The sequence below is a fragment of the Heloderma suspectum genome, chromosome 5 (assembly GCF_057233095.1).
Source record: "Heloderma suspectum isolate Gila_16-S chromosome 5, 16-S_ref, whole genome shotgun sequence".
NCBI classification, from domain to species: domain Eukaryota; kingdom Metazoa; phylum Chordata; class Lepidosauria; order Squamata; family Helodermatidae; genus Heloderma; species Heloderma suspectum.
In genome coordinates this window covers 87,194,567-87,208,322 of record NC_139462.1, presented here as the reverse complement: position 1 = coordinate 87,208,322, position 13,756 = coordinate 87,194,567, and the positions used below count along the sequence as shown (strand labels likewise).

Sequence of the window (13,756 nt, the reverse complement as noted above, 5' to 3'; positions counted from 1 at the left end):
CTGTAATGCATATAGAAATACAGTACATCTCTCACCGAAGTGGGGGAAACTGAGAAGTAACCAATCTGCTTGCTCAGTCTGCTGTCCAGGTGCTAACTGTTGATGGCAACTTCAATGCCCCTGCTCTTCCTTCTTATGACTTTTTATGTTGAAACCAAACTTGGACAGGGGAGCCCTTCAAATGACACTAACTAACTAAGGCCACTATCCAGTGCATGTTTAGACACACAAAAACATCCTGCAACTCCCAGCATTTCCCAGCTAGCCATGCTGACTGGGGAATGCTGGGAGTTATAGGACTTTTTTCTGTCTAAACATGCATAGGATTGAATAATAAATAATTATTATTTATTAATCTTGACAGAGATTAATTTATTAATCTTAAATAATCTTGACAGAGATGCCTACTATTCTGAAACATTCTGGTATTTCCTGGGGAATTAAGGAAACTTACCTTGAACTCTGGTCTGAAGACAATGTCTAACTTTCATTTGTTTTTAAAAGATGGCAGTTGGTATTTCTGACTTCCAGATTATTCAGCCTCTGGAAAAGCAACATGCAATAACCATGTGTGGCCTACTACATTAAAAAAATACCTCAAATCAGCTTGTTAGTAGAACAGCTTGGTATAGAAATTATCTTTCCATCTCTTTTTCATATTCCATTCCTAGGCAGCTTTCTGCCAACATTTATTTGGCTGTTCTTGAAGACTTTTGGATGGAGGCATTGGTCACACCTAATTGTCATCATACTTTGATATTTGGAAGCCAAAACAATATTATTACAAAGGTGTAATTAGTACAGTATTTGAAATACCAGAGGAATTCCTAAATGCTAATACTCAGTCAGGATGGGAGCAATGTATGAACACAAAACATAGTTCTGTTGGCAGAATGCAAAAAAACTGTAGAATTTGAAGGTATAAACTTCACTGATTTTTCATTCATGTCCTGGCCTCATCCTAAATATTAATTTTAAATGGTTGTTATTCAGATCTCTGGTCCAGTCATCTGTATTTATCCAGGTACTTCCTCATTTTTGTTGTTTATTCGGTCAGTCGCTTCCGACTCTTCGTGACTTCATGGACCAGCCCACGCCAGAGCTTCCTGTCGGACATCGCCACCCCCAGCTCCCCCAAGGTTGAGTCCGTCACCTCCAGAATATCATGCATCCACCTTGCCCTTGGTCGGCCCCTCTTCCTTTTGCCTTCCACTTTCCCTAGCATCAGCATCTTCTCCAGGGTATCCTGTCTTCTCATTATGTGGCCAAAGTACTTCAGTTACTTCCTCATACTGTTCACCATTTCACAGCACCTACACTGATTAAGAAGGAATGGGCTTCTTGCATACCTAACAGCAATGTTCTCCAAAATCTTCTGCCACTTCGAGCCTTAGCCAGGAGCCCTGTGGATGAGGCACCAGGTGCCTACTACTTCTGCACCATTGGGGCTGCTGGCTGAAGGTGAGAACTGCTGGCAATTTCAGCTGAGAAACTTGCATAACAGCCCATAATCCTCCTTGCCTGGAAAGTCAGGTGATAATCGGAGGACTAATCTAGTACTGCTGGTGGCAAATAGGAAGACTCGCAGGCCCAGTGACTTCCTTAGCTTGGACAACTAATTGCTGTAGGATGCCACCAAGTTCTCTGTATCTGCATACTGCGCTACTGGCTGTCAGGAATGCCTCTGTAGTCTTCTGAGCCCTCCAATAGCCAGAATCAACAGGCAGACAAAAGGGCTGCTTTATTTATTATTTATTTATTTATTTCATTTCATTTCTATACCGCCCAATAGCCGAAGCTCTCTGGGCGGTTCACAAAAACTAAAACCAAACAACACACAATAAAACAATTTAAAATATATAGAACATTAAAACCACAATGCTTTCCAAAGTTTTATTTCCATTCAACCTAATGAGGCTTACAGATGCTAATTGCCCGAGACTCAGAGGAAATACAAAGGAACAGCTTACCAGGGGTTTCTAAGGGTTAGGACATCAGTTGGTCTCCATTTGGAGAAAAGTGCGGCAACTCTCTGAACTTAAGGAATAGAAGGGGAAATTCTCCCCCTTTCCCGTGAGGCCTCAGGGCGCTGCTGCTGACGTCGAGCCAAACAGGCTGAGTGCCTCAGCTCGGCTCCCACAATCTCTTGCTTGAGCCTGTGCCTCACGTCTAAAAGCTCAAGTTGTCCTCCCCTTTCCATGCCAGGGTCAGTATCGCTCCCAGGAATGTGAGCAGGGGGGGGCTCTCCTTCCAGCTGCACCTCTGAAACCTGAAGGGGTTCCTCTCCCACAGACTCTATCTCCTCCTCAGAATCAGAGCTACTTTGGGACTCTATGGGCTCAGATCCAACCTTGACACTGGCCTTCAGCCAGCCAGCCTGCCTACATCCAAAATACCTATTTGCGCTCAGACCTCCATATCTTACGGTAAGAACCTTCTGTGCATATCCACATATGCAAAAGCCAAATGATACATGTCCTTGGAAAAATGGCATCTCTTTCATAGCTGTGGAACTTTAACTCCCTGCAAGGACCTGCATATCTTCCTGAAGAATTGTAAGAGATGCTGACTCATGCTGGCTTCTGGGGATGAGGATGATGCTGGTATTGAATGGTGTGAAGGGAATAATTCTCTCCATTTCAACAATGTTAAATGTTGTTGATTTGTGGGCTGGTTATAGTATCATAGTATTTTATATGCTAACATTGTTCAGTTTTATTTCAAATACATAATACTCCACGCTGAGCCTACCAGATAGAACAAGGCAAAAATCTAAACAAATTAAAGACTGAAGCCACTGAGTATGAATAAAATAGAGGTTAATCAGCAGTTAACATACAAACTGTGGTAATAACTTCTAACATCTGGGATTAAAGGCCTTAAATGTTTATAGTGCAGGCAAAATATTTCCAGAGCCTTATTAATGGGAAACATAATTAATTGGCTTCAACCTCCAACACCCATTACATTTTCACTTTTCATTCCAAGGAATTTTCATTCTCTTGAAGACCCTCTTTCAGAATGATAGCTTCACTGGTTCATTGCCCCTGTGTTCTAGCTCCAAACTTAAGAACAATCCTATGTACCTGGCCAGGGCTGCAGAAGGGAGATCTACCATGGAGACACTGCTGGATTGCTCACTGAAGACAGTGGGAAGGAAAATATCTACACCAGCCCAAAGCCTGATCCACCCTTGGGGTCTGATCTGGGGGTGGGGGTGCTAGGGGAGCATGGGGCTGTGGTCTGAGCAGATCCATGGTTCCCCAGTTCCACCCCTATTTTGGTGCCTGCTACCTCTGGAAACACCCCCCATGGTAGATTTACACCTGCAGGACTTTCCACAGGCATACTGGGAGCCTCCAAGGCAGATATGCCACCCTGCTGGCTGTTGGGTTTCCCGATCTTTCAAGCATGCACACACACACTGGCAAACTGACACTGGACACTGAAATCAGTGAGACTTCTTTATTGCAGGAAATCCCATAGCAAAAGCTTAATGGTTACACTGTTGCGGAATCATATAGCTGATGGTCAGTAGCTATAGGCTCTATGTAATTCCAGAACAGACCAAAGCTAAAAACTACAGCCATGGCAGAGATCCACACAACAGGTTTCCCCACTGAATTCTTTGAGGCTCAAAAGACAGGGAGAAGGGACTCAGGATTCCTGGGGTCAGCATTCCCTGGCAATTGAGGACAATAGTCAGTAACCACAATGATTCTTGGAGTCAACCTTCCCAGGCAATCAAAGACACAAATCTCCACAAACATCACAACGAACTGGAAAGATTTCTGGGGTCATCTTTCCTAGGCAATCAAAGGCAAGAGGTCTAGAAAAGGCCCGAACAAATCCACACACACAGGCTTCATCCAAGCTTGAACTTTCGTTGGGATCTCTGTGCTACATGGTCGAGGCCTATAAAGTCCAAGAGTAAGTCCACACAAGCAGAGAGTTCCAAGCCACAGCTTTCACATTGGTAATTCCACACTGCATGAGTCCAAACAGAGAAAAGTCCAAGAGTCAGGATCAGACCCAGCCTGCCAGCACTCTGGGCTGACAACAAGGAAGACACACAATCCACAGCAAAATGAGAGTTCAAAGTCTATGAAAAGCATCGCGGTACTCCTCATGGCAAGTCATCAGCAATACAAAGTTCCAATGAGAAGCAGAGTCCAGTTGTAGAGTGCCTCCAGAAACCCAGATAATGATGGATCCAAACAGAGAAGGCTTCGGGCAATGAAAATGAGATGTTCCTAGCAAAGGCTCTTCGCCTTTGCATCAGCTTAAAAGGGGAAGGTGTGGCTGTAAGACACCCCCTCCGGATCTCTTGACAGACAAGGGCCTTGAGATTTTCAGCAAGGCCCCTGTCTAAACAGGTCATCACTGCTCAGCCCTCCAGCATTGACGCTTCAAGACCCTTCTACAAACCCCACCCCAGATCAGCAGGTAGACTGGTAGAAGGGTGACTCCCACTGGCTCTGCCCTGAGAACACTGACAGAGATAAGCTCACACAGATTCTGACATTCCAGAGGCTGAATAGGCCCAAACCCTTCCAGGCTACTTCTAATCAAATCCTGGCTATAACCTACAAGGGCCACTGCAGTACTGAAGCTGGGCCCTGAAACTGGCAGTGCTCCTGTCTACCAAGGCATCAGCACCTCCACCCAGCACCTTTGTCTGGTTTACAGCAGGGGTTAGGAGTGCTCTGTTAGCTGGGCTGGTAAGTTGCATGGAGGGGAGGGGTTTCCTGTACTTTTGTTTCAGTAGATCTTCATGTATTGTGGTCAGGGCTGGTATCAAGGGCCCACATCCAGCAGAGAAACTGCTGACAGAAACTCCCTGGAGTTGCTCCTCCTCTTCACCGTTGCAACCTGGTTATTCACCTGCCTCTTTGGCCCAGATAACAGTGGTGGTGAGAAGGAGGAGCAGCAGATGCCACTCTCTACTTGCTCACTGGCTCTGTGTCTGTCAAAATCAGGTGGCAGCAATGATGAGAAAGAGGATGAGGAGCAATAGCAGCTGGTGACAATGGCTCTGAAAAGGTAGATTCACTGAGGGAGGGGGCCCACTGTGGGTGTCTTGCCCAAACCCCCTCAGTGTTGGAGCCAGCACTGATAGGAGACATTAGCAGGGTTGTTTTGTTTTAATACTTTCTGGCTTTCAGTAACTAAATGATGATGCAACTTATTCCTGATCACTAATTAAGATGTTAACAAGAAGAAAATATTTACAACATTTCTGATCATTAATTAATTAAAAGAAAATCTAAACAGCAGCCATGGATAAAAGGTGGATCTGAGGTGCTAGGAAAGGTGCTAGGAAAAGCAAGTAGGTAGTAGGTCTGTTCAACCTTAAAATGCAGTGAATCTCGAAACATTTTTAGGTTTAACAATTGCCAGCAGTTAAAGACAAGGAGCTGTTCTAACTGTTCCTAATCATGTGAGTTTTTCAACCCTGCCAAGTTAAATTTTCTTGGTCATGTTTACTTTGGCTATTTATAGGGGGCAGAATAGCAGCTATTTTGCTTTAAATAGGGATGAGACTTGTAGGACTATATTAGGTATAAAACCAGGAGACAACATTGTGTGTACAAGTTGGGTAAACAGCAGAGGCAAGGTCAGTGAGTGGTATGGAGCATTTTTTGTAAAAGAAAATTGCAAGCATTGTCAAAATTTCCATCGGATTGATGGGAAAATGGTCTATTAGGCAGCTCTTGCAAATGTTTTAGGGCACTTGCACACACAAATATAGGAGAACAAATAGTGCTTACATGTTGTGAGATTCTAATAATAATGCATGGGACAGCTCAGTGTTTTTGATTCTGTATGTCACAGGTTTAGCTCGATCTTGAGGGGTGTGTGTGTGTGTGTGTGTGTGTGTGTACAGAACATTTAAGCAGCATTCTGTTACTGCTTTAAAATGCCTGTGTTTTTTTTCCAGTCAGCACTTAAGGTGACCTAGGCGAATTTTGCTAAAACACTGGATTCTTGAATGTCAGTACAATGCACTTATTTTGAGGGCTATGAATAGTACAAAGCAATGTTTCTGATAATTATTTGTGTCTAATTGAGGGGGAGAGGGAGAGGGGGGAGAGAGAGAGAGCGCTGTGCTTGAGTTACGCTTAAAACAACTGATTATACAGTCTGATTCCTTTTGGTATCACTGACTTAGCACGTCAACACAAAGGGATTATTCTTCTAAAGTGAACTTTGCCCAAGACATGGACAGTTCTTACAAGGTTCATGTACTGTTCTACCATGTTCAGAATGAGAGGTGGTCTTTCCCAAGGAGGTTGTTCTGGGCAGGTGCTAGGGAGGAGGCAATTGTTTCTCTGTGACACATCCACAAAGTAGATGATGTGCCAAGTAAAGAACTGGCACCCATCCTACTTCTGGTCCATGACTGGCTGGACATGTGCTCCCTGTTTCTGTTCTTTAACCACAATTTTCATGCAGTTTCTCTTTGTAACCCATTGGCACATGTTGGCTCTGCACGGCTTTCAGCTCTCCAGTGACGAAGGAACTGGTGCCTGGGTCAGTATCCCATGTGACACTAACACTAAAGTAAATTACATTGCACTAGAGTAAACAGCCTCTAGCACAACACCAGTAGCACTTGCTGGTGTGATAGGTTTGCCCAGACAACCCGCCATGCCAGCAAGCACTATTGGTGTTGCAGTGGAGGTGGTTTACTAGCACAATGTAATTTACATTAGCGATGTAATTTACTACACTAGCAGTAATGTCACATGGGGTATTCTACTCCTGGTCTTCAAGACTCCTAGGCCATGACCTGTGGCATCTGGCAGTTGGCACTGGAGTAAAACCAAACCATGCTAGTGTACTTGTACAGCTTCCTAGGTTGGCTTTCAAACTGATATGATGCTACAGGTTGCAAAAGTTGTTGCAGCTGGGACTAAATTCATATTTACTGCAGCAATGCTCTTGGGCTTTCAACCCGTTTTTTGTAATATCTAGGGGTGTCTAATATCTGAAAAATTGGCTCTGATGTTTTAATAAAAAGTGGTAAAGAAAAGTGCATCTAAAACTATCCCTTTGGCATTCCAGAACGAAAGGGCCCCTGGTCTGTTTTTCATGTTTTAAAGCATGTGTGCTCATCCACTTTTTAGGGCTGCTTAATTGATAGTTACTGCACATCTACATTTGGATGTGCCAGGCCCTTTTGACATAGATTGCCATTATCCTATAAGAATAGTTTGCATTCAAGTAGGCAAAAAAATAAGAAGCTATGTCCAAGAATTAAGACTGTCCAATTAATTTTGGATAATGAAAGCATGCATGGGAGCATGAAGAAGCTGGTTAATATGAAGGAACTTTCTGGCTGGGAATGCATAGTATTTTTATTCACAAGTCATTTTTTTCTTATTTAATTTTGAAGCCATAAAAATTGCATGCACCATCTGTATTGCTGTCTAAAACTTAATTTGTTGGGGAAGCTTAGAATATAAAAGGAACCTTTTTTATTTGCTTCACTGTAAAGGGCTGCCTTTACAGCTATAAAAACAACGCATAAAATGTACAAATTATGCTGTCAGTTTGTGTCACTTCCTTGACATTTTTGGCCTGAGACACACATGGTTTCGTTTTCAGAAAAATGTCTTGAATCCCCAAATTATGTGTTTGAGGCACTTCTTGAGTGCAAGGGGGGTAGAAATCCACATAATTAAGAGATAGGACTTGCCACTTGGGATTTTAGTACAAAAGGTCAAGGATCAAATTCTTACCTTTTCAGCACACAGCTAGTCAAATGCCTTTATACTCTGTTACACTATCCTTTTAAGTGAAAACAAAGTAACTGCACCAGGTCTCAAGGACTGCTGCTTGCTGCAGGGGCTTGAGGCATGCTCGGTTACATAAACACACTTTATGGTGGTTCAGAATGAGGCAGGAACATATTAGGTACAATAATCTGCCTTACTTGGAGTTCCATTAATTATATATTTTGGTTCATTCCAACAGAACATTTTAATATTGAGCCTGGTGTAGGGGAAAGAGTGCAGGAAGCTTGGATGATGAGCTTGTGTCTTCATTTGGTGTGTTTGTGTATAGGACTACCAATATAGGTCTCAAATGCAAGACACATCCTATGTGTGACAAAGTCCCATTTCCTCCAGCATCCAATGAGACATACGTATCTGCGGTACAACACAAAAAGACTATGGTATTAATCTTCAGAGAGGAGAGGGAGGGGGTTCCCCTACTTTTTAGGTCGAGGTGGCTGAGGGTTTTATTTATTTTCTTTAACACTTAAAAAAAAGCATCCTTAGCTGCTTCTCACAGCCGAGGACAAGCGATGTTCCTCTTCCTAGCACTGCTATGTGTGTGTGCGTGATTGACTTACCTCTGGGTAAGCACATGTGGCCCCAATTTGGGACCTTTCTGATTCGGGAGGCGGATTTAAGCTTTCCCTCTCCTATTTTCATGCTGAAATTCCTCCCCAGGGGTGGAGGGGAGGTAAAAAAAGAAAAGATTGAGATTTTTTTCTTTTTTTAAACCACCTCCCCCATGAAAAGCTTAAATCCCCTCCCTCCTGAATTGCCATAGTCCTGAATCAGGGCCACGTAATTCAGATGTAAGTAAATCATGCATACATGCCTAGTTGGGCTAACTCAGCTCACAAGGGGATAAAGCCGGTCACTGTCAAATAAAGCGCCAAGCTTGAGGAACAAGGGCAGAGAGCACTGCAAGTAGTGGTCAGGTTTTTCACTGCTCCTGCCAGGCATCTCTGTAGCCCATGCTGCCAGGTTCTTATGTCACAACAAGCCACCTTGAAAACAAGCCACCTGAACAACCCAACAAGCCATGGGTTCTCAGGGTGGCTTGCGTGTGGTTAACAACCCATACTTAAGTATCATGCCCAGTTCAAACCATACAATAAGCCACTCTGAAACAAACAAGGGTGACAATCCATTGTGGGTTGTCATGGTATGTGAACCAGGCCACTGTATATCCCCCAGGACATACAGAATCAGTGACACTTCCATTATCTTTGTCAAGCATGTTCTTCACAGTGAAACACAACATCCCCTCCACTATTTGCATTCGTATTATAACACAGATTAGCAAATATATACATATATATATATATATATATATATATATATATATATATATATATAACTTTCAACTGAGCTAAGTAAGCTTATGTAAACAAATCAAAGTTCTCGGTAAGAATCATGTTGACATCCTTCTGTACAAGGAGTTCTGTACTCAGCATGCCTCTACTAAAGCTCAGTGTGCAATGTTGTGTTTTATAGCCTCTTTTTGTGGTGCTACCATTTGTTTAGTTCCCAACTATGAGGACATTTGAAAATGCTGTCTCCTCTAGCAGCGAGGAAACACTCCTGGAATCTGATGCTTTCAGGAATAATTTGTGGCTCTTAAGGAAACCAGCATTACAATCAAAGACAGTTTATTGAAACAGAACAAAATAGACTGGATTCTTTGTAATCTGTGAATCATCTGTTGAGAATTCTGAGGGGTTAATTTGCGGACTGTTTTACTCTAAACAGAATGTCAAGAAATTTTATTAGCCATTCCTTGCATTCCTACAATTGTCCTTTTCTTTATTATTCACCTTGTTTTGCCCTAAACCTTTTCTACAAAGGTGAGGTATTCCCATCCCATATGATTTAAGCAGATTAAAGTTGTTCTTGAATTTTGGACAATATTTTTCTTGGCCATTGCCACATTTTCTTTTCAAATTGGAAAATGTGATTTATGTTTTTTAAGTATGCTGCTGCAGCATTTCTTATTTCTGATATCATTGTAGAAGAACAAGGGGCTGAGAGAGTCTTCACCTCAGTGAAACTCATAGGGTTCCCATCATCTTGCAACCTGAACACTGGACATGATCCTTAAAATCTCCTGCTAGAACAAGAGACAAGACTGCTGCTACTTCCACCTATTCTTTCCATAGACAGGGTGGCCACTTACTTATCACCAAAAAAGAGGAAATGCATCACAAAAAAGAGGGCACCAATATGCATAACATTTGCATGTGCGTATTTATAGGTATAAGTGAAAAAATAGAAATAATAGTGTTATGTGTTTGGGATCAGTCTATGGGCTCTTCACACTGGGCTTTTACCCTGTGATTGAGATTGCTCCTTCATGGAAGTTTGCGGGTTCTTTACATGACACACGGAAGTTTGCGGGTTCTTTACATGACACAATGACCCTGCCGTCACCCTCCTGCACTAAATGCCCTTTTTTCTGTATTTAAATAGATTGCTGATAATGAGCTATCAAATTACCTCACTGTGTTCCGCTTCAGTTTCCTCTGTCAAAAGAGTTAAAGTGGGAAGAAGAGGAGTGAGATCAATGAAAGATAATGGAAGACTCAGATACGGGGAGAAGGAGGGGGAAAGAGAGTGCGTGTAAAGGGAGTCAGTTGTGATCCTGCATTTAAAACAGAAGCAGAAAGCCCTGTTTTAAATGCAGGATTTTAGGCTGGTGTAGAAATGCCCTCTATTACCTCCAGAGGTCCCTTACCATTCAGTGCTGCTGAGTACAAAGAGACGGAGGATTTCCTCCAATGCAGGCTTTTGGGCAAGTTACCCAAAGATTATCTTCAATTGGTAACCTTTGTTCAACAAGGCCTGGGAGGTAGGAGGAAATGGATCTGGGGGAAGGGTGAATCTCAGACAAAAGGAGAGCAGCGTTTGTCTTGGAGAATAAAATCACTGGGCAGTGGAGAGGGAGCAGGGACGATGTTGTAGGCCTTCATCCTGAGCACAGTGTAAATAAACCCTTATAAAAGAATGCCCAATGCCCCCCTTTCAGGAAACCGAAGTCTGCATAAACACTGAAGCCCTTGCAAGTTCTCCCCTCTCAGGGCTGGGTACAGGAGCATAACACTAGCTATAATTTAAATAGAAATGAAATACATCTCACCAGAATGGAGAAGACTGACCAGGTGACCTGAGTGCCTGCTCAGTCTGCTGCCCAGGTGCTGTTTAATGGTCAACTTCAAGATCCTTGCTTTCCCTCCCTATGGCTCTTCATCTTTAAAACAGACTTGGACTGGACACCTCTTTAAATAGAGGATACCATCAAACCGAGGACTGACAACTTTCCAAACTAGAGGACACTCCTCTGTAAAGTAGGACACCTAGCCACTCTGTCACGGACCTGTCACCTGAGATCTCACCTCACAATCTGCTGTTGTGTACACTGCTCTAGTTGTGACACTAGTGGTGTAGTGGTACATTTTGAAGTCCAGGCGCTCATCATGACACTCTCCATAGCCACGTCCCCAAGGAGATTCTAGGAATTCAGGCAGCGACGTTGATCTGCATGTGTGTGTGTTTTCTAGGTCTTTTGTAAAGCTATGGGTCTTAATTCAAGGCCAAGCCACTCCAAAATACTTAGCATTCATCCCCCCCTGCCCCCACCAGCTACTGTGACAATTCCATCTAAGCTCAGAAAGAACAGAGAAGCCTGAGCGGGGCTGGCAGGTGACAACCCCCCACGTTTACCACCAGGATCCCTGTTAACTCAATGGATGTTCTGTAGATTCACCAACTTCTGGAACAGGTTGCTTATTTCTTATTATTCATGTAATAATCTATCCCTGACTGAATACCAGTAGGTTGAGAGAAACCAAAAGCAATGTTTCCTTCAAGCCCCAGTTCCTACTCAACAGGGATGGGGAGAATCTTTACAGGCTATAATATTGTCAGTATTACACATCATGTATTTCATGTCAGTATTACATTGTCATGTGTTCCTGTCACTGTTTTGCCTACTTCAGCACTATATGTGATAAACACAGTCACAACAGCAGTTTATCAGCCCTAAGATAGCATCACTCCGTCTCCTTTTTAGTTGATATTTCATGTCTTGTTTCCTGTTTGTTTGCGTATTTGTTTGTGTTTTGAGTGCTATGGAGCATCAAGTCTCCAAACGGAATACCACAGATGCTGAAACCCATCCAACTTCCTGAATTAATGTATTTATAATTTGCTTTCAGTGCATGTTAAGTATCTGGCAGACTCGGTTGGGGCCTGGTTCATCATTCCTTGTATTCAGTGATTGCTACTGCACTGAGTCACTTGCTTCAGGAGCCATGATTCTTACAGTGTCAATAGAAAAAGTGCCTTAGACTAACCAGATTCAGAATACAACATTAGAACCTGAAACAGAATGTTCACCTTGTTAAAAAAAAAAATTTAAAAACCCACTCATGGTGCTTTCTACAAAAGCACAAAACAGAACCTCTATCTCTTTCTGCTTCTCCCCTCAACATATTCACCTGATTTATTTAATATACAGACAACTTGGATTTTGGAAATGTGAATTTGGGCATGTGCAGTGCTATGCACGTTTTCTCAGAAGTCAGTTCCACCAGTAAGTCTGTTTATGATTGCAGCCCAGATATGTTATCCTTTCCAGTCCAGAAAAAAATATTTGTAAGCAATGCATAAACATGTACAAATAGGGTTAGGATCCAATGGAACTGTTGACTCGGCAATTGGTTTTGTATGAAGACACAAGTAGTGCATAGAAAAATACAGTGAACGTTAATGTGACACAATTTACCTGTATCTCTCCTTTCTCTAGACCCTACACTGATGGTGCGTTGTGATAAATTAATAAATTGTTTTTGTTTTCTATAGGAAAGCTGAAGACTTCAATAGCAAATCTTCCAAAGTCAACATGAACACAGGTATGCAGTTTCTATGGGGGATTAGAGTGGAGGAAGCCAGTGAATGTGAAGGGATTTTTTAAAACATCTTCTGTTAAGCAAATTGTTCAAATGTAGGATAGAACTATCTTCAGATCAGATGTTTCAGCTATGTTGTGTGTATCTATCTAGAGATGTTGGTATGTGTAAATATATGCATTTATACATGCATATGTATTTCTGTGCATGTGATCCATTTCAATATATTTTCAGGTATTTAGTAAAATATATTGGGGCATAATGCACATATACATAATCTAACACAATGGCATACATCAAGAGACTTGTGTTTATGGTGTACTATTTAGTTCTAGAATTATTTTGTTGTTGTTTACTTACTTCATTTAGAATTTCTATATTTATGGGAACATTTTAAATGCTGTTTAAGATATATGTGCATATCTTTTATATTATTGCCTTTCCAGACCACTATGTTTAAAAATCAGTAGGCATCCAAAAATCCATTTTGGAAATGATATTTATTTATTTTAGAAATGTTATATCCAGCATTTCTTTCCCTAGTCTAAAGGAACTCAGAATGTCTACCAGTATAGTGATACAAATAAACAAGACAATATCAAGCAGCATGATACAATAATATACTAATAGAATGAGCAAAAAAGTCAAGTTATCAATTAAGGTTCTTCTAAAGGCCTTTTTCAAAAGCCAGGTCTTTACCAAATGCTGGAAGGTGTATTGTGATAGGGCCATACAGGCCTCTCTATGGAGTTCATTACAAAGTGTTAGTGCCACAACCCAAATGGCCCTGTTCCTCGTGCTCTTTCACCGTACCTCAGTCAGCAGGTGGGTGAAGCAGGACCTCAAGTGTTGAACAGGATGTATGGGAGGAAACATATAAGAAAAGACAGCCTTTAAGATATGCGATTCCAAGGGCAGTCCTTAAGGTAACCATATGCTCCTTGAGCTCAGCACCCAGAGGGGGACTCTCTCCCTCCTCCAATGTGTTTCAAGAGGCTGGACTGGTAATGGTGTCGATGTAGTGCTTCCCACGTCAGACACACACACATGTAAGGTTTCTGCAGTCCC

At 42.2% G+C, this 13,756-nt stretch overlaps 1 protein-coding gene across 1 annotated transcript in view; it reads left to right on the top strand.

The window, feature by feature from the left end:
* Positions 1–13,756, top strand: part of SORBS2 (sorbin and SH3 domain containing 2) — a 399,410-nt gene that overhangs the window by 265,236 nt on the left and 120,418 nt on the right. The window contains exon 5 of the mRNA XM_084856622.1: positions 12,642–12,691. Within this exon, the coding sequence (XP_084712748.1) occupies positions 12,682–12,691 (10 nt within the window). The 5' untranslated portion in view covers positions 12,642–12,681. The remainder of the gene's footprint in view (positions 1–12,641; positions 12,692–13,756) is intronic.